Here is a 25,563-nt window from a genome sequence, read left to right on the forward strand (position 1 = left end):
AGGGACTAATATGCAAGTCCCCCATATATATTTAACCAAGCAAAATCGAAAACACCCCGAAAAATTTGCAGGTGTTCAAAAAAAAAAAAAAAAACGCTAACATCCAACAGTGCAGCTCGAAGCAGCCATGGATGAAGAGGACGTGAATGAAGCAGCCATGGCGATCGATGACGATCTCGAGAACGACAACGAGATGGAGGAGGAGGAGGAGGAGGAGGAGGAGGAGGAAGAAGAAGGAGAAGAGGAGGAAGACGTTAACGAGGGCTACAATCTGAACTTCTATGGCGAGATGGATCCCCTCGATTTCGCCCAAAAAGATTCATCCAACGGAGGCGAGATCTACCAGCAGTTTGAGCGGCTCGAGTACGAAGCCCTAGCTGAGAGGAAGCGGAAAGCGCTTTCAGATCCCCGTACTCGGTAAAAGTCTCTCGAAAGAACCAATATTGTGAGAAATTTAGTTTTTTTAGGGTTAATTTCTAAATTTTCGCCAAAATATTAGGAAGTTTAACTATAATACACTAAAATTTGACATTGAACTGTGAAGAAGTAACTCCTATTTAACTACATTCACAACGGAAATTGGGAGGAAAAGCCTAAATTGAAAGGAAGCGTTGAAGAGAAAAGATCTTTTCGGAAAATTCAACGGTGATATAATGGAAGGTAGTAAAGTTAAAAAGGGTGAAAATTTTGGGTGTTAATTGAGCAACTTTAAACGTCAAGGTATCACAGTTAAAATTGATGAAACTTTAGGGTGTTGAAGTGCAATTAATCCTTTCTTAATATGCAGATAGAATTGAGTATATTAAATGTCTCATTTTTTTAAATTTTCTTGTGATTAGTGATGAGCAAGCAAAGAAGCTTAGAGAGGAAGAGGATGCTGCAATGGTAGTGATTAATGAATTTATGAATCTTGGTCGACGAAGGAGATCAAAGAAGGTTAGGTCATTATTTCTGAGTACTGAATGAATATGGAATATTTTAATAGTTAAAATTTTAATTATGATGTTTAGGTAATTCCTCTATATCAACAGTTACATTAAATCATCAAGCTCTTGTGTTACTAAGTTTGGAGTTGGATGTATGTGACTAGTGGTAAAAGGAACCCTGCAGCTGATCCAAAAGACCGGAATGCTTTTTTTAGCATTTTAAATTGTAAATCATACATAAAAAAGTCCCTTGACAATCCCGTAATGCTTTTACTATTCATTGCAACATCAGTTTGACATTTGACGATGTCAAGTCCCTTTGATTGGTTGGACTAGAATTAGCTAATGATTAGCATCTTTCTCTAGTTTTTCCTATACTGGAAGCTGACATTTTTTATTATGTCTATATTTGCAGCATAAGAAAAGGGGAAGGAAGAAAGGGTCAAAGAATAAACTTAGTCCTGAGGTTGCTAGAAAACTTGGCGATGCTACTCTTCATTATGCATCTGAAAATTATGATGAGGTTAAACTTTCTTAGCCATTAAAACTCGCTTGTTATGCCATACTTAGAGTTAGATTTTCTGGGGCACTCAAAACATTATTGTCATCTACTTAGATTGTTTATATGTACTTTTGGTTCATTTTTCTTATAATAATGCATTTGGCAATCTAATTTTACTTGGTTTCATATGATCAGTTCTGTCATAGTAAAGCATAATTCATCTTCATTTTTCTTTCTTCTTTAACCAGCATTTTTCTTTCTTCTTTAATCATGCAGTTCTTATTGTTAGAAGTAAACAGATTATACTATTTGACTGGTACATCTCATGATTAGTATGTGTCCTTTATGGCCGAGTTCAACTAATGAATTATTTCAATCTTCATGGCTCCCAGCCCTCCGGAGGGAAGAGAGAAAGGGGTTATGCAGGTTGGATTCCTCATAGATATTTAAGAATGACGCATGGAATACTCATGCATACTATCCTCTTCTTGTTGTTTACCAGTATATTCATATTATGCACTACAATTGCAGATGTAGTGGTCAATACTTTGTCCTGACCCTTGTATTACCTGGGAATTTGAAAGAGATGAAAGAAGATGCACTTTAATAAAAAGGAAACAAAGAAGAAACAAAGAAGAAACTTTAACTTTGCCTTAGACTGTTTTGATGCCACATAGCTTTTTATTCCTAAAAAAATGCTACTTGGGGAACCAGTGCTAAAATTTTGTTCAAACTCGTATCCTTATGTGGTTACAGCAAAGCATACATCCTCTGATCTAATTCTTTTCCACATCATTTTCTTATAGTTGCAACTGATATACCTTACTGTTTACATCTTCTAAGATATTTCACTATTACTCTCGGTTGGAGCGATTTAACTCTTATCTCTCCTATCCATAAATTTCAATTTAGCTTTCTTGATTTTGTCTCAAAGATCAGTAGCAGTCTGCAAGATGCAAATCCTTGTCCTGAACGCATAATAGTTTGACGTAGGACAAGTTTTCAAGATATACCCATAGGCCTGTATAGTTGAATTCCACTGCTACTGCAATTACATAAGCCTGATTTCTATTGCTCATGGTTGAGCTCTTTGTTCTTCCTTGCAGTAGCTTAAATAATCTGCATATGATCTCAAGGCACTCCTATAAAATCCACCATTTTGTTGTTCCGGCTATTCCATGTGCTGTATTTTTGCCTATTAATATCCACCTCTTTTTCTATGGCATTCCATCGATTTCCTCAGAGAATGAGAGCCTGTATAGTTAATTCATGCTCAATTGGTATAGTTCTCATGGAGTTGTGGACCCTCCAATGCATATAGCAGATGGTTCTTGAGATCTTGTTTCCTTGATGCCTAATTTCATAACATCATTCCAGGAGTTAAACCAAAAGGTGTGGGATTATATATATATAGACACGCACGCACACACGCACGCATACACACATGCACACGCACACGCGCACATGCGCACACACGCTCACACACATACACACACAGTTACCTTTCTCTTATTTCTTTTGGACTACTCATGTCAACTTTCCTATCATATTTTTCCTGTATAAATTTTTTGTCTCTTAAGTCTTTATGCTTGGTGTTTAAATTGCCTATTGATTTGTCTCTTATAAATCTTTCTCAAGAATTAAATATTAAAGCTATGACTATCTATTTCTAAAAAAAGTGGATGAGACATGTCTTTACCTCTGCATCATTGTAATATTGATACATTTAAAAGTTTTAAATGTGGACTATATCTGGTTCCCAGGAAGTTGATGTTTCTGATGTTCTTGCAGGCAATTCGTTTATTGGAAGAGATTGTTCGTCTTGCACCATGTTCTCCTGATGCATACTATATGCTTGGCCTTATATATGATGCTAAGGGTGACAGGAAAAAGGCTTTGAACTTCCATATGATAGCTGCTCACCTGCCACCGAAGGATTCTTCTCTTTGGAAAAAACTTGTGGCTTGGTCCATGTGAGCACCACTTGATCTTTCTTCAAATGCATCTTTACCTTTGTTCATCATATTTCAAATGTTTGTCCTATTCTCTATTCTGTTAATATCATAAGCATGGTGATTGATCTTCAGTAGTCTCTTAAAAATGCATACTATCTTTCTGCAAATATGTCTTTCCTCATTTGTGTTTGATTTGGATTGATTGAATTTCCCTTAGCGTGAGACTTTTGTATTTTGATAAATTTTTTCTTCTTCTGGAAACAGCTGTGATGCCAATTTTTCCCTTTCGTTGTTGCTTTAATATCCTTTATATTCTTTATATAAATTTAACCCTGTATAACTTCTACAAAGGATAACCCTAATTCTTTTTTCTCAAGCATCTTCCTGGGTTGTCTTGGACAAATTACCTTGTTTTTATTGTCCGTTTCCATGATGTGAAGTTGTTCTCCTGATGGGGAGGTTTTTACAAAAACCTAGTTTTTTCTTGTTAATCACTTTTATTTATTGCAATGCTTTTAAATTTACTGTGGATTTTTGGTCAGACACAGTTTATGGAAACTTTTTCGTATAATTCCAGTAGTTCCAATATATTTTATAAGGGCTGTGAACTAGTATATCTGTGATTATCATTTAAACACTGCACTGAGTTAAATGAGGTGCACAGATTGATGTTTGATATCGTAGTTAAGGACACTAGTAAGGGGCGAAGTTCTGAAGAATCTAACTATAATGATTGACACTTTTGAGGAAACATGCCAGCAAAAGATAGAATTAAGTAGCCAATAATTAGCTATCTGGGGATTGCTGAAGTGTCTCCCCATCATCTGTGCTTGTCTGTACGCGCCTTAATATGTACTTGTTTATGTACCTTGTGTTATCAGCTTAAAATCTAGGTTTTTTTTGTGTGGATGAAGTATATACTATTTGTTGAATGGTTGATATACATGACATGTTTAAATTGGGAATCTAAAACCTTATAAAAAAACCTGAAAATAAGGAGAGTATGAAATTATCATGGTCTAACTATTATTTTTCTCTTATGCAGTGAAGAGAACAATACTGGCCAGGTTAGGTATTGTCTTTCAAAGGCAATAACTGCTGATCCAAAAGACCTTGGCCTTAGATTTGATCTAGCAGCTTTGTACTTTGAACTTGGGGAGTATCAGAAAGCTGCAGGATTATACAGCCAAATAGTAGGACTTAATCCTGGCAACATTTTAGCACGCAAGATGGCTGCGAAGGTAATAATATTTTCATATGATATGCTATAAATTAAGCTGTTAATAACTATTAAATAAGTGAATGGAGCTATATATTGAGCTACATCTTGTTATTAAGCTCTTGTATTGATATGCCATTCCAAATTGACTTTAATTTTGGTCAAACGTTACCATCATTAGGATTTTGTCAATGGGGATGTTGTTTTATGAAATAAGAACCAGTAGGTAATTCAGCTTGGACAGCCATATCTGCATATCTTCCAAGCACCTTTGTGAAATGTAGAGCAGCTATCTTTACATAGATCCAACTTGCTTGTATCGAAGTTATATAGCACACCAGAAGTACGTAGTGTTGCGCGCAGCGGAAATTTCGGCAGAGTTTCTGGTGCACAATAAGAGAGAAAGATCGATAAGAATTCTTGTTTCTCAAAGGGAACAAGAATCTGAAAGCCTAATATCCCATCAAAGTGGGATATTTGCTCTTCCTCTCGTCAGCTCTAGGACTGCGCGTCGAGGGATCCTAAAAACTATTACAATGGCCACAAACTCAAACAACCAATTTTACGTGGTTCGGCAAACTGCCTACGTCCACGGGGCAAGGAGGGGGGGATCTACTATTAGAGAGAAAAAGAATACAAATGGGTTTACAACTCTCACAATCTAAACCCTCAAATAGGCTCCTTGCTTTTCTTCTCAAGAAAAGGTCAGCCTCCAAATACTTTTTCTCTCCCAAAAATCGAAAATCCCAATTTATAGCAGAAAAAATCCAGGCTGAAAAATCATAGCCGAAACCCGCTAACCGAACTCGAAAACCCACTGGAAACGCATGTGGGTGGGTCCTACCTGATTGCTGCTCCGCTTGCCTTCGCATGCTTGCGCGTGTGGGACCTGCTCACGTGGGGCATGGGGTCTTCGCCATTCACAATTCTTCACCTCGGTGAAGTTTTCCCAAAACTGAGCCGACACCGACCAAACCAAATGTCTCACTTGTTGTGTCAAGTACACCGTGAAACAATTCACGATAACAGACTCAATCCATAACAAGTCGAGAACCCAAATGAGAATGCAAACACTCTCCAAATGTCAGTATCAACTCACCAAATCGATTTCACCCCCATCAACATCCAACCCGGCTGCATCATAATGACTGCCTACGTATCCTCTTGCCCAAGGAATCAAGCCGAACGTAGTTCACCCAAATGGCCGCCAACGACCTCAATCCAATAGAAAAGTTCGCAACCCTCCTTTAATATCATCAACTCTGCGGCTGATAGCACCTCCAATGGCCTCAAACACCTCCACCTGAGGCGAATCAATGGCCATATCCAAACTATGTTTGTCAGCTACACTCGATTCAAAACCCAACTCATCATCTGCATCCAAAACCAAATGATCTTCAAGCCGTGTCACCTCAGCTGGAATCCCAAATAATACAGTATGATCTGGAGTAATTTTCACCCAATGTGGAGTAGCATCACTCTCCACCCGCTGCGATACCTCTAAGGTCTGTCCAAAACTCTCCACCTGCTGAGAGTCAATTGGCTCCCTCATCGAAGCCTCAACCAAAGTGACATTACCAGACCTATCTTCTAATGGAGTTTTACCTCCAATCACAGCAGTTGACAACTCTTTAATAGGATGACCCAAATATGTCGAAGCCTCGATCCAGAAACTCTTCTGCAAACCATTGCTCGACAAGGCACGGTTCTCCAAATTTGTCACCTTATCTAGTTGTCCCAAGATTTCTTTTCCAACGAAGTGTCTCGCAATGCCGTGAGCTCGGCTCCAATGCAGAAACAGGTCCATCTTGTACCTCCCACCAGAATGGAGTACCTTCACCTTTCTGTCTATTACACACTTCTTCAATCTGTTAGAGACTACTAGGACTTTCTTCAATGGGGATTTGGTTGCAACCCAAACACGCCTAGAACAGCCACCAACAAAGGAAACCAAACGCCTATTACCTCCCAATGATGCCCCATTGGAAGGCCCCCAAACATCCACGTGAACTCCTCCAGAACGACCCTTAGCACGGTGAATAGAGGTGCCACACTTCACCTCGGTCTTCTTGCTCATATCAACATGTTCACTGGACTTCAAACTGCAGGTCTTTGCACCCTCTTTCAATCTATGCAAGGAATCAATACTGGAATGGCCAAGCCCCAAATGCCACAGTCTAGTCGAATCAACAGAAGTCGTCAGCTCTTCACCTGCCACTATACCTCCAGTCAAGTAATACAGGTTATTTCTCCTGACGCCCTTCATCAAAATACGAGAGTCTCTCGCAATCTCGAGAACCATGTCCTCAACACGAACCTTCAGACCCTCTCCAACCAAAGCTCCAATCGAGATCAAGTTCTTCCTCAAAGAAGGAACATATCTCACATCATTTAACTCCCTAACAGTCCCGTCAAACATCTTTATGCGAATTCTTCCTATCCCAAGGATCTGGCATGCACGGTTATCAGCCATGTACACCACACCACTATCCACCAGCTTCTCAAAACTGGAGAACCATTCCCTTCTAGGGCACACATGATAGGTCGCACCACTATCCAACATCCATTCAGATTCCTCCGAATAGCTATCTGTAGGACTGATAGAAAGCGAATAAATAGAAGAGTCAGAATTATTACCATCCGATACGATGTTTGCTTCTGATGATGGTTGCTTCCCTTTTCCCTTCTGCTTATTCTTCATCCATTCGTCGAGCTTTGGGCAGTCTTTCTTCCAATGACCAGTCTCCTTGCACCAAGCACACTGATCTTTTCCAATTGTAGGATGCCCTACTCTAGACTGTGACTTCCAATTCTTCCGGTTCGGATTCTTCCCTCTTGCGACCAACGCCTCTGCTACCGACTCAGTCGAATTCTCCTTATCCTTCTTCCGAAGCTGATAATTCACCAATGCAGCAGTGACCTCACTATACGAAAGTGATGCCTTCCCATTAATCAGAGTAAGAACGAAGGTCTCATATTCCTCGTCGGGCAAGGAACTCAACAACAGCAACGCCTTGTCCTCATCTTCAATCTTGACATCCACATTCGCCAAATCCGCAAGAAGCTTTGTGTAGTGGTTCATGTGATCTCTAATGGAGGTTCCCTTCTTCAACTGGAAACGATAAAGTCTCCTCTTCAAATGCAAGCGATTTTCCACACTCTTGGTCAAATACTTGCTTTCGAGAATCTCCCAAATCTTCTTCGCAGAAGTCTCATTCATCACATCATATTTTAGATCTTGAGTCAAACAAGACCTAATCACACCACACGCCGTTCGATTCATCTTCTTCCAAACCTTCTCTTCAATCTCATCTGGCTTGCCATCTAACTCCAATGTATCCTCCAAATTCTGCGCGTTCAGCGCATCCAAAACCTCGCATCTCCATAATCCAAAGTTGTTTGTGCCATTAAATTTCTCCACATCTATCTTCATAGAGTGGATATTCAAACTCTGAATGGTCTTCGCGCCAGAAGAACCACCCTCGACACCCGAAGCACCTTCTTTCCCCGACATCTTACGCACCAACGAACAAAGAATAGATCCAAAACTGAAAGATAGAGTCTTTACCAAAAGATCCCACCTTTATCACCAACGAAGTCCTAAACGAGCCTCCAAATTGATCTACTCATCCAAATAGCCCAAGCGTAGCCCGAGCTCTGATACCACTTGTTGCGCGCAACGAAAATTTCGGCAGAGTTTCTGGTGCACAATAAGAGAGAAAGATCGATAAGAATTCTTATTTCTCAAAGGGAACAAGAATCTGAAAGCCTAATATCCCATCAAAGTGGGATATTTGCTCTTCCTCTCGTCAGCTCTAGGACTGCGCGTCGAGGGATCCTAAAAACTATTACAATGGCCACAAACTCAAACAACCAATTTTACATGGTTCGGCAAACTGCCTACGTCCACGGGGCAAGGAGGGGGATCTACTATTAGAGAGAAAAAGAATACAAATGGGTTTACAACTCTCACAATCTAAACCCTCAAATAGGCTCCTTGCTTTTCTTCTCCACAGCAATTTCTCCTCTGTCGAAAAATTACCCACAGCCGAAACAAAATCTTGCACGCAGCTCTCGTTTGCTCGAAGCCGCCGCCAAAAACAAATTTTTCCCAACCTCCTGCACTTGCTCAGCCGAAACCCTAAGAAAATCCCAATTTATAGCAGAAAAAATCCAGGCTGAAAAATCATAGCCGAAACCCGCTAACCGAACTCGAAAACCCACTGGAAACGCACGTGGGTGGGTCCTACCTGATTGCTGCTCCGCTTGCCTTCGCATGCTTGCGCGTGTGGGACCTGCTCACGTGGGGCGTGGGGTCTTCGCCATTCACACGTAGGTCAATCTTTATCGCAGAGTATCCCTTAAGCTCTCTCTAGGCTGATCTTGTTCTAGTAAGAACTTGGGACATAATGTCCCTGTCACTACAAGTCTATAAACCAATAATTTTATCAGTTAAATCTGTTTTTCCTTTGTGAGACAAGGGAAGCATCCTGGCCCCTTTGACTCAGTTGAGCTTATGTTATTATCTTCACCTAATCCTCTTTCACTTACTCATGCTCATCGATCTTACCTGAAACCTTCCTGGTGTCACCTTTTTAAGTTCTTTTCCATGAAGTTAACTTTCAGATGATCCTATTTAAGTGTTAATTTTATACTTCATGTATTAACATCTGAATGTTTTAAATGTTATAGCCAATTTCCCGAGTTATTGTTTATGTTCTGGGTTTTTAGGATTCAAGTCCCTGACAAAATTCATATTTCCACAACAAATCTCCATGTGGATATTAATTCTTAAAATGGGAGCTCCCTGATAAAGATCTCTCTAGTTCGACCTTGTCCTAACAGTAAGATACTCTTTTAAAGTTACTTGTAATACAATTTTTGACGCTACTACCCTACCTTTTCCCCCCCTGCTTATTCAATCTCTCTCACTGCTTTATCAAATTATTTCTTGTCCTTATCAACTTTTTCTTAGAAATAAATGACACATTGACTAGCTATGATTACTGTAACAACAATTATATTGACTTTTTCAAATAAGTAACCTCATCATCTTATATGTCCAAAAGAACGTACTTAGTTTCTTGCAAAAATTTCAGTACAAACCATTTGCTATTGTACTTTTGTCCTCTGCCTCAGCATAAGGATCATGAAAGCTGCCATTTGGCAATCTATCCACTAATCATCCAAGAAAAATACTCTAAAATTGGAATTCCTACTTGAGTTGCCTAATTGAGTTGAAGCCAATACAAGCATGTTGTACGGATGGCAACAGCTTTTTTTCCAAAAGATTGAAACAAGAGGAATTAAAAAACAATTTGCACCAGAAGAATGGACTCAAACTTGCAAAATTTCGTAGTGGAGATGGGGGTTTGGCGTCATTGGAATTATATTGTTGATTTGTCATTGTGGTTTTTGACGGATTGCACTAGTTGCTAATGGTGGCACCTCCATCAGAAATGGGCCATTGCCGTCGCAAATGAGGTTGCACCTTGTTAGAAACAAGGTTGCGTCCGTCAAAGTTGGTACCCTTCTTTCTCATGTTCAAGTTAAATAAGAGAATATATGAGAGTAATGGAGAGAGGAGTTAGATCAACAATGTCAAATAAGTTAATTTACAGTCATAACAGAGGGACTCATATCAAATAAAGCTGATTATTTAGGAGCTAATATTCGACTATGGGTTTGTTTGGGACTAATCTAAAATATGAATTGGTTATGAATTTGTATCCTAAAATCTCATATTCTTTATCATGTTATGTAGATTCATTATGCTTAAAAATTGTAAACATGGTTTCTTTTACCACTTAAATTTTAGCTGTAGAGCATGCGGAAATCAGACATTTGTTAACAAGTTTCTGCCATGTATATATATTTTTTCAGATGTACCAAAAGTGTGGTATGCTGGACAAGGCTGTCAGTATTCTAGAGGATTTTGTGAATGATCATCGTTGTGAAGCTGATCAGGCTATTCTTGACCTGCTTATTAATCTGCAAATGGAAAACAGTGAATACATTACGGCACTTCGTCACATTGATCATGCGTGCCTAGCTTATGGTTCTAGAAAAAAAGTGCCGTTATTCTTGAAAGCAAAAACAGTGCTTTGCCATGCTCATCTTGGAAATCTTGAACATGCTGAGGTTTGCTTCATTTCTGACTATGGTATATGTTTGAATATATCATTATTTCTAGTACAAGCAAGAAAGAAGATTTAACTCATAAATTTAATTTCAAGGCTGTTAGTGGTCACATATTATGGGTTGGATGCATTGAGTGATTGCACAATCTTCGTGCCTATAATATTGAAGTCGCATGGACTTATCTAAGAAAAAATTGACCATACACTTTGTGCACTGGTTTTGTTTATTAAAGCACCATGTTTTGTGCATGAAATAGTAACTCTTGTCTGATCCTTTTAGGCTCTCCTCAAGGACATGCAAACAGAGCAAGCTAAAGATAAGGATGTCTTGATCACTGAAGTTGGTGATACATTTGCAGATCTTGGTCATTACGATTATGCTTTGAAGTTTTATTTTATACTTGAAAAGACTAGAGCTTATGATGATGTAAGTCTGTCCATTGTGCTTTTACGTCTTATTTTCCCAAAAAATATACCGACTTTCAATACTGGCATATCGTATTTATCAGTTTTTGATCTGTTGGATGCATCAATTTCTGTCGGAAGTGCCATATTTCTTCCTATTTTTCGTATTGCAAAATAAATAAATAAAATATTATTATTATAACTTGAGCATATCAATTGCTAATAGCCATTGTCATTCACTTTGTTAACTAATATTATATAATTATGTGTAGTCCATCCATTTGGAGATTTCTTTTCATTTTGCATCTTTTCTTGTATCAGGCCTCAGAAATATCTCACTACCAAACCTATCATTTCCACCCTCTCTAGAATCTTTTCTGACTGAGGAAAATTTTTGGAGGATTGCTCCTTGGTCACATGTGCAGGCATCCAATAAGGTGAAATAGGTGTTCCTAGTGACCACTGGCCTACATGGATGTAGCGAACTCATGGATGTAGCAAGCTCTCTCTTCTCTATAGTTTTTGTTAGAATATATAAAATTATGACTGTCAACCCTCAACACAACTTCAGAGTTTTGCTGCAGTAGAAAATATTTTAATATGATATCAGAGCAATCATGTTCAAATTCCATTGGCGAAGAGGATGATAGAAAAAGATACCATTGTTTTCGGCCCATGAAAAGACGCTCAGCTTGCAGGGGCATGTTAGAATATAATTATAACCCTCACAATGGCTTTTGAGATCTGGTTCAATAGAAGGATTTAATAGTTTAAATAGTTTTCTTGACTAGTAGCATAACATAAGGTAGTAGATAGTTCTGTCAATCAATCACCTTAACCAGGAATCATTACGTCATGAGCCTTTCTAACTGTAGTCTGTTGCAAGCTTATTTCTGTATGTTTCTGCATGGCTTTACAAACAGAAGCATACCTTTTAACCTTCGTCCTTCCTGTCACGTGGTGCTGTCAGTACCTTAAATTGCATTGTTCACTTGTTCCCATGATCAATGAGAGACTTTGGTATATGCTTGTAATGGGTGGATGTATCAAGCAGTGAGTGAAAGGTTTTGATGAGCAAGATCAGGCTCTGTATGTATAATGATAACTAAGAGAAAGTAAAAAACCATTGGCGAGGAAGAGGAATCCTGTTGAAAGATTAAAAGGTTTGAAACACATCATTACATTTCTTGTTAATTTTCTCTTTCGTATTCACTATATATAGAATTTTGAAATAAGAGATTAGGCAGTTCATGCCTTATCATATGTTTTATAACCACAATTTTTAAAGCCAGGGCTTATTTTTAATAAAGAATGAGGAAATTGGCGGACTCCCTCGTGTGGAAAAGTTACAGAGCATCGTCACTAAGCCTTATTCGCCTCTTTGTTTCAGCTATGTTATTATTTGAATTCCAAGTCTTTTATTATTATTATTTTGAAACTCATTTCCTGAAAACGTGTTTTTTTTCTTTCTTTCTGCAGGTTTCTTTACATCTAAAAATTGCTAAATGTTATATATCCCTGAAGGAGAGAGGAAAAGCCATTCCATTCTTTTACAAAGGTTTTCAAGACTTTTCTATTTTATCAAGCAACTGAGTATAGGGTAATTGCACTAACAGTGTGGTCAATGTTCTATCCTTTTGCTGCCTTCCCAAACCGTGACGCAGGAAGGTTGCATTTGGTGGCCAACAAGCCATGTAAAACTTAGTCAACTCTTATTTGAGATGAATACTGTAGATCTCCGTCATCGAGTATTTCAAGTCTTTTAGTTCTTTAATGGTAGATAATTCTGGATGTTTTAGATGTGCCAAAACTACTTGAGAGAATACATGTAATTGAGTTACCAGTTTGTCTTTTTTATCTTCTTCCAAGAAAGCATGTGACTACATTTTTTTATTATTCTATTGTCAGGTGGTTACTTTTTTACTTTGCTTGATTTTTTTTCCCTTCAGCTCTATCGGCAGATGAAGAACATATTGATGCTCGTGTAACTTTATCTTCCATTCTTCTTGAAGAAGATAAAGAAGATGAAGCAATCACATTACTTTCTACTCCCAAATGCTCAGGTATTTAATGTCTGACTGTCTTCTTTGGGGGTTTGAACCTCTGTAGAATGTGGCTCTCTTTCCTGGTAGCTTTATTGTTGGTATTTTTCTTCAGCTCTTTATTTCTCTTCTTCTCAGGAACAATCTCCAGTCATGGTTCTGCAAATGCCCCACCCTGGTGGCTAAATGGGCAAGTCAAAATGCAACTTGCCAAAATTTATAGGTCAAAGGGGATGCTTGAGGACTTTGTTAATACAATTCGTTCAATCGTTCATAAAACTATGGTTATTGAAGCTATGAATCGAAAGGTAAGTCAAAGTATCATCTCTGTGTTTTTTCTCAGATGGGTTATTTGCTCTCTCTCTCTCACACACCAACGTATATGCGCATGCTCACACACACACTAAATTAGAAGTTGCACACATTTGCTTTTAGTATTTTTACTTTGCTAGAAACTGACAGTAATCCCTGGAAGCTGATCATGCAGTGAGAACTATTATCCAACGATTCTTCAGTAGAAATAAAATTTCACGAATCTTTGCTTTATCTAAAGAGGCATTTCAAAGTATCTATTTTTCCAGTTGATACTTGATACACAAGTTTCATACTTTGCAATCCACTAGCTTACTGAGATGGAAGCTAGCAAAATAAGACATATGGCTTTGGTTTCATTTCAGGACAGCTGTAGAAGTATCCATAAATTAACTTCTTAGGCTTATCTCTTTATATATAAATCTCTCTTCGTGAAGGCACTTGTTGGAATTTGCCTCTGTGCTGCAAACTCTTACAAATTACTTGTGATTCAGAACTAACAGAGGTCTCACCCAGTTCCTTGGTTATGTCTAAAGTACGAGGTATTTTTCTTAAAGATCACAGGTGCAATCCATTGCATTAACCTTCAGATTTTCCCTTCTAGATCTTAATAAGTTGCTTGTGATTCAGAATTTCCCTTCTAGCTATTAAAAGTCAGGGCTGTTGCAGATTTGTAGAAATTAGCTTAGAAATTATTAGTGTGTACACTATACATGCATGCTTAGAAATTAGTTCTCGTTTGACTATGTTGTTTAATGCCCTTCAATCTCTCTATTTTTATTTGAAGTTAATGCATGGAGATACATACTCTGATTTGGCTTCTTCAGTCTTTTGACTTATTTTTTCCTGATTGTATTATTAAACTAATAAAAAGCTGAGAAAGAGGGCAAACACAACTTACAGTAGGAAAAGACTTACAAGAAGTGTTCTATCTGAAAGAGCCAAGTTACTGGAGGACCGGGAGGCTGACAATGTGTTCAATAAGTTGAAGCCACTTGCCAAAGACTCAGATCTGTAAGTGTTAATCCCCTTATCTTCTTTCTGGATTCTAGACTAGTTATGGAGTTAACTGCAAAGTGAAAACAAAAGTTCTATTAGTGTGAAAGGAAAATGGAGAAAGATGTTGTGACTCTCATATGCTGTTGAGTGAGGAAAATTACAATGGTAACATACAAATTATTCTACATTCTTTCCTTCTATAAAGGCTTAAGGCATCTCGAGCAAAGAAACTACTTGCAAAGAAGGCGGCATTGAGGGAAGAGAAAAAAGCAGCAGTTATAGCTTCAGGGATGGACTGGCTAAGTGAAGATTCAGAAGACGAGTCTCCGGTGATTAATTCTAGTATTTATGTTTTCTGTGAGCACTCTTCTTTTATTCTACATGAATCTTATGTATATGATTTTCTTGGATTTCAGCTGCAGCATGCTATAGAAGAACCTCCTCTGCCAGGATTCTTACAAGATGAAGAAAATCATCAATTCATACTAGATGTTAGTCTACTAGACCTCCTTCAGATTCTACAAATTGTTTGATGATTAATATATATTTTCATCAATTTTATTTTCTGTGAAATGGAATTGGTCATCTGGGAAGTAAAACCAGCAAGCTAACTATTTGTTTGGTGTGTGTGTGTGTGTGTGTAGGGGGCATGGTGGTAGATAGGAATTGGAAGTAGAAACTAGAAATAGGATTAATCTAGGATAAACTGAGGTGTAAAACTGGATATGAAATAAAACTTCTATGGTTTCAGTCAATTTAAATCAGAACTGGACTAACTTTTAAGTGTTGGTAAGTTAGAATGAGAACTGTGATAAATTTGACAATGATCCCAGTTATTAAGCTCTTCTTTATAACTTCAGTTAAGTGCTTCCTAAACTTTTTCCAGTTTATTGGGTAGACATTTTTGTATAATAGTGAGTTGATATTTTGGCGGAGAAAGGGAATGAATTAAGAAAAAAGATCCTAGTAGAGTTCAACAGTGAAAAGGATGCATACTTGCTAACATTTTTGTATAATAGTATTTTTTGTATATATGAGCAACCCTGAAGGATTGGGATAAGTGGAATTCCTCAATGAACGGTTTTCACTTTTACTTGTTGATTTATTATAAATTATATACATGATCCTTACTTGCTAACATTCTTTAAGGAATTGGGATGTGTGGTATTCTTCAACAACAGTTTGTACTTTTTCTTTTGTACATTTTGTACAAGTTACTAGTTATGTATATGAAACATAGATGCTTTTAGTAAAGCAAATTACCTTGTTTGAACGGAGAAAAAGTATTCATATATGCGACCCTAAAGAATCCATAAGTGAATTTTTCTTGTGGTTATAACTGTACAATTTTGCCTTAATCAGTCATAATTTTGTGTAGCTCTGCAAAGCACTAGTGTCCCTTCGTCGCTATTTGGAATCACTAGAGATTATTAATCTCACTCTGAAATTAGCAGACAATGCATTATCAGTCGAGAAAAAAGAAGAGCTTCGGTCATTGGGTGCTCGTAAGTTTCATCCATATTCTTCTCTGTACTTTGCAATCAATTATTATTTACATTTTTTCAATGCATTCAGTTTTGCTAATGTGCATATATCATATGGATTTATGTTGTTCTCTCTACAAGTTCACCTGTTTTCTAGCTGGAATTTTGGTAATGTAAATCTGATTGTGGAAACTGAATATTCACCTAAAATTGGCCCAGCTTTATGTCGTTATATCATCAAATCCACTTGTATTAACTGAAAATTTACAATGTATATCTCGCTGTGGAAACTGAAAAATTCACCAAAAGATGGGACTGCTGTATCTCTTGTGGTTTCAAGCCTGCAATTGCCACCTGCTATTATGGCTGCAAGGCACCTCTATGAGAACTAGTAGTTACCAGTAAAATTTACACAACTTACTCAATGATCTGGTTCATTCTTTTTTGTAAAAAATCCTGATCATGTATAAATAAAGCAAGAAAAGCAAACGAATAAAAATGATTAGTCATTGTATGCTAGTAGTATCTGTTCCAATCTTGTTATGCCTTAAAATAGACAAAAGACTTGCTAGTATTGATGCTGTAAGTGTTTCACTGTATAAGAGTGGTTGGATGAGTGGTTAAATAAACAGAAAGAAAAATTATCATGCAAAGTTAAGTATGATGATTCTTGAAAATGCAAATGCAAATGATCCGACAAATAAGCAAATTATGGGATCTTAAAACAAAAGGGAAAAAGAAACACAGCCATTTGGGAAATCAGTTTAAACGGGTGATTGCAAGTAGCTCTGACTTTCTCCAATCTATTCCTTTCCCCCCCTTTTTGGGTTCTACTTTGATCTCTGCTAGCCCTACTTATAGGACGATGAGTCTTGAGCAACAAGTCTCATTTTATCCCGAAATTTGGCATTCCAAATTTTAGATTTGGTTGCAGGCTTAAAGATGAGTGTTTTGACCATTGGAAAAAAAAATTGTTGAGCAAATGCTTATGACTGGTGTTTGGTACAATGCAATACTAAGTCCAAGAAGTTTTTGGACTTTACGAACTTGATATTGTTTTGAGTGGATCCATAAATTAGCATATCACTTCCAATCTGGAATTAAAATGATCACGGGCCCTTCATTAGCGTAGGAGGTTTATCTCCAATTTGGTTTGTTTGAGAGTGCAATGGAAAACACGATATTTAGATCAAAATCTTGAGTTCTGAAGATGATGGCACAGTGATGGATCAGCCTCTCATGAATGCAAGAATTGCATTTGAGCCCCTATCCCTTTCCTGAAATCTGAAAATAGGACTTGTTTCTGACTCAAGAACTCAAATCTTTAATTGCAAAATGGATGCAACAGGTCATGCTTCATGAGTACCTTGAGGTTCCAAATGACTCAAATTGGAATTGATTAGGATAATCCTAGAGGGCAAATGGCTAAATTTAAATTACATTGATCTCGAAATATAAGGCGGTGGTACAGCACAATATAGAGAATCAAAGCAGTAAGACGCAGAAAGGAGATTCAAAAGACTAATTGACAAAATTATCCTTGAATGCAAAATGACCACACTTCTCTTCCGAGTGAATAAGCACAGAATGTCAGTAAAGTAGATAAAGAAATAAAATAAGAAAATGATGCATTCATGCACTGACACATGATTTGAAACTGTCCTTTTTTAACACTAAAAACATCAAAACTAGGGTATCTGTACTGATATGGTTTTCATTCTCTTAAATGGTGCACTCATACAATGACACATGATTTGAAACTGTTCTTTTTTAACACTAAAAACATCAAAACTAGGGTATCCGTACTGATATGGTTTTCATTCTCTTCTCGAAATACAGAAATTGCATACAACACTAGAGATCCAAAACATGGATACAATTATGCTCGATATATAGTACAGAGGCATCCTTACAGCATAGCTGCATGGAACTGCTACTATAAGGTTGTTTCAAGGTAATGTTTATTCGTTAATTAAGTGAACTTCCTACAGTTATTTTTATGCTGATTCTATTTGGTTGTTATCTGTATACACTGCAGAGGAATTAAGGTGCAATGACGCCTATTTAGCTATTTACACAGAATGCAATATACATTCATTAAATGATATGTATTTCCTGACATGGATTTCTCAAAAGAATCGGACAAGCGATGGTTAGGATGTGATGATAATGTATGTGTGTATGTATATGTGGGATGCTAGATGGGACTTACCACCTCAGTTAGCAAAATGAGCGACTTAGAGATAGTAATTGTGACATGCACCTACTTCTACGCGACTAGCAATATGGACTTCCACGCTAGCATATATCTTGTTGGTAGCTCATTTTGCAACATGACCTAGCACCTCATGTACATTCTTTATTTTTCATGTATACTTGTGTGTTTGTATAGGTTTTTGTGTGTTGAGGGGTTGGTTTTTTTTTTCCTTTTTAGGGGGGGGGGGCGGGGTGGGATGCTATGCTGATTAGGCTAATTATCATTTTTGGTAACAACTGATAATGGCTTTATGGTTGAATCTGAATTAATTTTCGTCCCTGAAGTCGATCTCTGGAAAGGAACCTAATGTGCCCTTCTATTCCTTGTAATTTGAGTGTTACATAAAAATTTGCCAAACTTTACTTTGTTCTATCACTTGGTAGGCCAATTTAGGTGTCCACATTCCATTGTACTGTCGTTCTACGAACAGAACCTAATTTGCACTGCTATTTCTTGCAAATTGAGAGTTACAGAAAATACACTATTTTTTTCTTTCTGTTTTTATCACTTAGTTGGCCGATTTGAGTGGGGGCCAAATTTCATTTCCCCCTTTATGATAACTTTTGATATTGCTAATATGCAGTAACTTCCCATCTCTTGTAGATTAGAGTCTCGGTTAACAAAGCATGGAAAATTTATGCATCGCATGCGTGTGAAGCTTGGAGATTGTGCACCTCCTATAATTATAAGTGGGAATCAGTTTACGGCCATAAGCCAGCATCAAGCAGCTGCAAGGGAATATCTGGAAGCTTATAAACTGCAGCCAGAGAATCCACTGATTAATCTTTGTGTTGGTATGGCATAAAAATTTCTTTTTGTTTTGTTTTGTTTTGTTATCTTGGCATTGAGATAAGTATGCTATTCTTTCTCTATTCGCAGGGACCGCTTTAGTCAACTTAGCCCTTGGGTTTAGACTTCAGAACAAACATTGGTGCATTGTGCAAGCTTTTGCATTCCTCTACAATTACCTGCGCATCTGCAACAATAGTCAGGTCTGATGTGCTTTAAAATTCCTTAGTTGACATGTTTATATTTATTATTAATTTTTTTGCGTCTCTTTCTTTTTCCCTGGTAAAATCACATGAATGTATGTACACATGAATGTATGTAGACTTTATCTGTACTGTAAACCTTTGGCATATTCTTTTACGCAACGTCGTGATAAGTATTAGATAACTCTTTTATAGCAAACTTATTTTATCAAGAAATTGCCAAAGAAAGGCTGTTATCGAGCTAGCCAGGAAATGCTTTGGCATTCTGGCCTGAACAAATTGTGTCCAGTATGTAGTTTTATAGCAAATGGGAATTGTTGTATTCCCTGGTAAAATCACATGAATGTATGTAGACTTCATCTGTACCGTCAACCTGCCTAAACTTCCTAATGAGGATTTTGCGGGTCTGGCTTTGAGCCGCATTAGCGGTGCAAGAAGTACTATTAGGCTTCTCTATTGTTTGTGGTGTAATAATTTGGATCACTGAAACATGTTATGTAATGTTTTTACAGGAAGCCGTGTACAACGTTGCACGGGCATATCATCATGTGGGTCTGGTTACTCTTGCTGCTTCATACTACGAAAAGGTGCTTACAATACAAGAGGAGGACTACCCCCTTCCTAAACTTCCTAATGAGGATCCAAAAGTTCCTGAAGATCGGAAACCAGGTTACTGCAATCTTCATAGAGAGGCTGCGTACAATTTACATTTGATTTACAAGAAGAGCGGCGCTGTAGATCTTGCAAGGGAAGTGTTGAAAAACTACTGTGCTCCCTAATTATCACCAGAAGGTTTGATTTATCTATCCATACTATATATTTGGAGACTCTTTGGTGTTCTCCCTGCCAGAGTCACATTTTTTGCTTTTTCAACCAGGAATGACTGGATGAGAAATCCCGGAATTGCCCTCACACTTCGAAAAATCATACAAACAACATTCACGTGCAAAAAAAAAAAAAAAAAAAAAACAACGGAAATGCCCTCGTACATTGAATCGTCAATTAGTTGGAAGTTAATGAAAATGAATGAAGGGTATTTCAGTAATATATTTCTCGTTTCATGGAATAATTTCTACACAGCCAACTTTTCCCTAAGGGTTAATTGCATATTAGTCACTTAAATCAGCTCCAATTACCAAATAGTACCTCAAATTTCATTTTTTGCTTATTACTCCCATAAATCTTCAGTTTTCTTGCCATATGGTCATTCTGTTAGAAAAAAATGTTAACTTCTCTAACTCTAGTTGAGTTAATGCTTAACCCAATAACTCAAGTTACATTATTACCCATGGGGTATACATTTTACTCATAAGTTTTGGGTTTAGAGGGAAGCTAGCCATAGGAATGACTTTAATTTTGGGGTTGGGGGAGCATGGGGCTATTGGAGAAGAAAGAAAGTAGGGTTGAGTTAATTTAAGTGGGAGTATAACGGGTATTTGACCTAATTCCGTCACATTTAACGGTCATTAATAACACCTTCTAACATCACGGAAGGATCGGCAAGAAAACTAAAGATTTAACCGTGCCGACTTCATTTCATTTTCAATTACTTCATTAATTTTCACCTAATAACAGAGTCACGCTCTAAAAATTGCATGCATTGGAGGATGCTCATGTTAATTGGTTGAGTCAAATTTACAGAAGAAGTTATGAAAGACACAGCTGCATCGAAATATAAATAAGTAACATATACGTATGTGATTCTCTCTCTCAAGTTATAATTTATAAGATATATTTATATATAATATATGTATATATAATATAAGAAAAATGAGTATGCTTGGTACCAAGTACAAAAAGTAATGCTTGGTAGTGAGATGACATAATCCCCTCTACTCATTCAAATGGTTGCATATCCTCATGCACTCCTCAACCCATGTGAATGTGGTCCCCCATTTGAATGCGTGGAGGAGATTGTGCCACCTCACTACCAAGCACAAAATTTGTGTTTGTTACCAAGGATACCCATATTTCTCATATAATATATAGCTATATAATAATTTGTAAGTATATACTAATACATACTTATATAAATATAATAAAATTAATCTAATTAAAAAAAAGAAAAAAGAAGAAAATGCACGGCCCGGGCTTTGAACTGGTATTGAGATCCTCTACTAATGCATAGTATCACCTAATATCTCCTAATGCATCTTCACCTTTCATTTTGTGCATAAGCACAAAATACGAGGAGGTACTATGCAATGAAAGGTGGAGATGCATTAGAAGATATTAGAAAACACTATGCATCAGTAGAGGATCCCAATCCTTTGAACTGGCCTACCTACGAGCACGTGCATCGCTCCCTTCACCAGTATGTAGTAAAAAATAGGGCTGAGCATATTCGGTTCGGTTTGGTTTTATGCCCAATCCGCATCCAATCCGAATTTTTCGGATTCTTAAAATTCTCATCCAGATCCAGATTTTTTTCACTTCATCCGAATATTCGGCCCAACCGAAATTCGGATCGGTCCGGATCGGTTTCGGTTTTGGACTGAATTAACTCCATTTTGGTTTTGGGCCGGATCGGTTTTGGGCCGAAATTCGGAAAACTTTGTGACTAGTAAAATTCAGAAAACAAGAAATATGGATCTTGGACTTGGTAAATAATTTGTCTTTATCTTGTCTGTCAATAATTTCATCCAACATATATTGTCATAACATAATTTAATTATGAAAAGAACTTGATAATTCCCTAAGAGTTGAAATGGTCAATGTAACACAGCATGAAAATATAAATAAATCATAGAAGTATCAGATATGGAAACACACCATTAGATCAAAATATAAGAGGAGAACAGCAATGATGACTCTTTCTTCAGGGCGCGCACCCTGAAGATACAGAAGTACTTGCATTGTGTTTAAGATATCCTTCGTATGCAAGCCACTAATAAATGAATTGCTTCTGCAACATCCAAATAAAAGTTATTTTGAAAAAGTTTATGTTATAAATGTCAAACAATTAAGAATGCAAACTGACCTATTTAGACAAATTAGTTCAATAAGCAATGCAACTGCATTACTTCTTGCACTAAATTGCTTACAGTGTAATAGCGCAAGGACACTAGATGTTCTGATATTTTTCGCCAAGTAGTTCCTGCAGAAGTCATTTGCCTTGGTACAGCATAACAAGAGAGTAGATATGCGTATTTTTTCTTCCAAATTCCCCAGTTCTAGCCTCCTAATAAGAAACTGCAGTCCTCCAAGAGAAATAAGATATCTGGAGAGAGGAGGCGGTGTTGTGGGACAAATGGAGGTAGGGTTAGGGATTTTTAACTATTTATATTAGAGAATTCGGTTCGTTTTTTTCGGGCGGTTCAGGGGTTCAAACCGGATCCAAACCGGTTTAATCCGGTTCGGGCGGTTTAGAGCCTTCTTCTCATCCAGTTAATCCGGTTCGGTTAACCGGCCCGCTTTTTCGGACGGTTTTTTCGGTTGAACCGGTTTTTTTCGGTTTTTGCCCACCCCTAGTAAAAAAGCCGAAGGGCCTGTGTGTTTTTGCGGAACCGCTTGGTTTGCGGAACCAATTTCATTTCTGCAATACATGGTGGGACCCACCTTAGGCACGTGACATGGATGTATAATTGGCTTCAGTTATGTGACAGACCTGCTGCTGCTAGCCTACTACTAATTGGGCACTAGTTTAAATTAGTCTAAAGTTGATTTAACTATACAAACACTATTGAAATGCTACTAAACCATTATAGTTGATCCAAGCTTTTACCCCTATTGTTAATGGTAAACATACGATATATAGAAAGTTCTATATTTCTAAAACATTACTGACACAGACTTAAAAACGGGGAGGCCAATTGGATATCGTTCCAATGCCGACGAGCCCTGACAACAGCAGATAATTCACAAGTTTGAATCCACAAGCTCTAAGTTTCTTAAAGTTGAGAACGTAAACAAGGAGAAAAATTCTCTTGATTGAATAATTGAAAAGTTGATTCACAATTTATAAAAGGAACTAATATTTATAACTAAATCTATCCTAACTCTAATAAAAAAGAAACTCTAATCCCAAAAGGAAAATACCAAATCCTAAAAGAAAACAATCAAAAAAGAACTCTTTCCTAATCTGAAATCTGAGTCGACACGAAGCGTGGCGAGTAGCAACGCTTTTCGTGTCGACTGGACATGAGCCGACTAACATGTGTCGACTGGCTCCCTTCGTGTTGACTGGGACGAGTCGACTGGCAGGTGTTGACTAACACCACCCTTCGTGTCGACTGAGGCGTGTCATCTCGTCCTGTCGACTGGGGTCTCGGCTAGGGTCTCGTCCTGCCGACTGGGGCCTCGGAGTCTCGGGGTCTCAGCTGGGTTGCTGTCGACTCGTCTGGTTCGATTCGTCTCGTCTTGTCTCGTCTCGTCTGTTCCTTCATCTCGTCTCGACCGTACGTTCCTTGATAGAAAGGTATATCAAAGAACAAAAACATTCTGAAACGAACTTTTTATATCATGCTTAACTACTCGATAAAATGGATCCACATATATTACATGTTAATCACAAGCTAAAGATGTTATATAAATTTAACAAAAAAAATCGAATAGAATTTGGACGAGGTGTGAAAGTGAAACGCGCTTGAAACTTTGGAGTATCAAAGTAAAATTGGATGGAAACTTTGGAGTACCAAGGTTTAGAAAAACACTTTGCAACATCAAAGAAAAAAGTGGCCACATTTTGGGGTACCAAAGTGCCACTAAATAAACAAAAAGTTTTTTTTCCCTATATATTGCCTTAAATCTTTCATATTTTGAAATTAGTCTCATTAAATCAATTACATTGCTATTAGGTCCAGATATCTTATGCTATTTTAAGATTCAGTCCCTCAAATCATTGAAAGTGCTATTAGGTTCCCCAGTTTTTAAGTTATTACAAAACTAAACCTTCAAATAAAAAATAGAATTAATAATTAAAGGGAACTATTTGTAAATACTTATGAGAATTGATGGGCCTAATAGAAATGTCGATGCGCAACAACTCAATGGAGCAAGAACGTGCATCGTGCTCTCTTCATGGGGGAGCAGACTCGTTGAGATTTGTGAATGTCATTTTTTTAGAGCTTCAACTTGGAAAGGAATTTTTCATAGACAAATAATTGGTCAATCAATATAAAACTACAAACCATATAATTATTCTATTTAGTTAAAAAAAATAGTGTTTTTTTTAATTATGAAACCATCATAAACTATAGTTGTTTTTTGGACAACCACCATAATTTTTTTCATAGAACTGTTACGATTGTATCTTTGATTCTTTATATAACTTCATGATAATTAGATAGGGTTAGAGATCTATTATAATTAGGAGATTGTGTTTCATCATGATTAGGAGTTTGTATCTTATTCTAATTAGGAAGTTTGGCTAGGAATAAACTTTTGGTTTTCTTATATATATTCTTCTATTATTGGAGGAAAAACAAAGGAGAGGAGAGAGAGCCAATATTCTTGTAATCTAAGGTTAGCAGATGGCGTAGCCTAATTCAAGAATATTGTGCGAGAGGAGATAGTTTCGTAGTCTTTAATTGTGCAAAGGATTACAATATTGGGAGAGGAATTCACAGTGTTTATCTGTTCAAAAGATTGTAAGTAGTGAGCTTTTGGGAGAATATAAGAGTTGATTATGTATGTGAGGTTGATAGATTGAGGAATGAGAGTTGAAGTGGTTTCTCTTGTAGTTCTTCCTATACATAGTGGATTTCTCATATTGTTGCCCCGTAAATGTAGATCGAAATTAGTCGATCGAACTACGTAAATCTTAGTGTTCTTTCTTCTTAATTGTGATTATTTTCTATATTGTTGATTGTAGGTTGGCTTCCGAGTTGTGAAGATCGTAGTACGTAGAAAGAGTAAAATCCCCAACAAGTGATATCAGAGCAATGATGATGGATCCGGGATCGAGTTTGTAAGATAGACATTGTACAAAAGTGAAGTCGGCGGCGTTACAAGAATCAAGATGAAGAAAAAAAGGTGCTATAGCGACGGCAATATTGTTCACGTGGGTGAGGGTTTGGTTAAAAATTATTAAATCAAAACCGACGGTACAAATTAATTTGTCTTCTGATTGAGGTTTGGAGGCGGATTTCAACGATCTAGGCATTGATTCCTAGGTTTTGGAGTGCTCCGAACGCGATGGGAGTGTTTGATTTTTTAGATTTTGCTCATATTGGTCAGAAATGCTGGTAAGTTATGATGGTGATAACGAGACATATCTAATGGCAGATAGGGCAAACGAGTATGCAATGAATGAGACTAGTGTAGAGAATCAGACGTGATTCTAGCAGTAGAGTTGTTAGCATATAATTATTCAGAGTCATCGCAGGAACA

At 37.3% G+C, this 25,563-nt stretch overlaps 1 protein-coding gene across 2 annotated transcripts; it reads left to right on the plus strand.

Annotated features, from left to right (window-relative positions):
* LOC109823793 (general transcription factor 3C polypeptide 3) lies at positions 62-25,341 on the plus strand. Of its 2 annotated transcripts, XM_020390170.1 has the most exons (19): positions 62-417; positions 840-936; positions 1,342-1,449; positions 3,220-3,401; positions 4,429-4,624; positions 10,486-10,743; positions 11,023-11,169; positions 12,627-12,705; positions 13,097-13,210; positions 13,328-13,497; positions 14,376-14,515; positions 14,706-14,829; positions 14,917-14,991; positions 15,879-16,005; positions 17,824-17,938; positions 18,845-19,035; positions 19,121-19,233; positions 19,746-20,025; positions 25,046-25,341. In XM_020390170.1, the coding sequence occupies exons 1-18, from the start codon at positions 128-130 to the stop codon at positions 20,010-20,012; spliced, it is 2,793 nt and encodes a 930-aa protein (XP_020245759.1). In that variant the 5' UTR covers positions 62-127; the 3' UTR covers positions 20,013-20,025; positions 25,046-25,341. The 2 variants fall into 2 exon arrangements, with proteins under 2 accessions (XP_020245759.1, XP_020245758.1); XM_020390169.1 differs by lacking the exon at positions 25,046-25,341 and having other exon boundaries at positions 19,746-20,280.

The sequence above is a fragment of the Asparagus officinalis genome, chromosome 9, assembly GCF_001876935.1.
Source record: "Asparagus officinalis chromosome 9, Aspof.V1, whole genome shotgun sequence".
NCBI classification, from domain to species: domain Eukaryota; kingdom Viridiplantae; phylum Streptophyta; class Magnoliopsida; order Asparagales; family Asparagaceae; genus Asparagus; species Asparagus officinalis.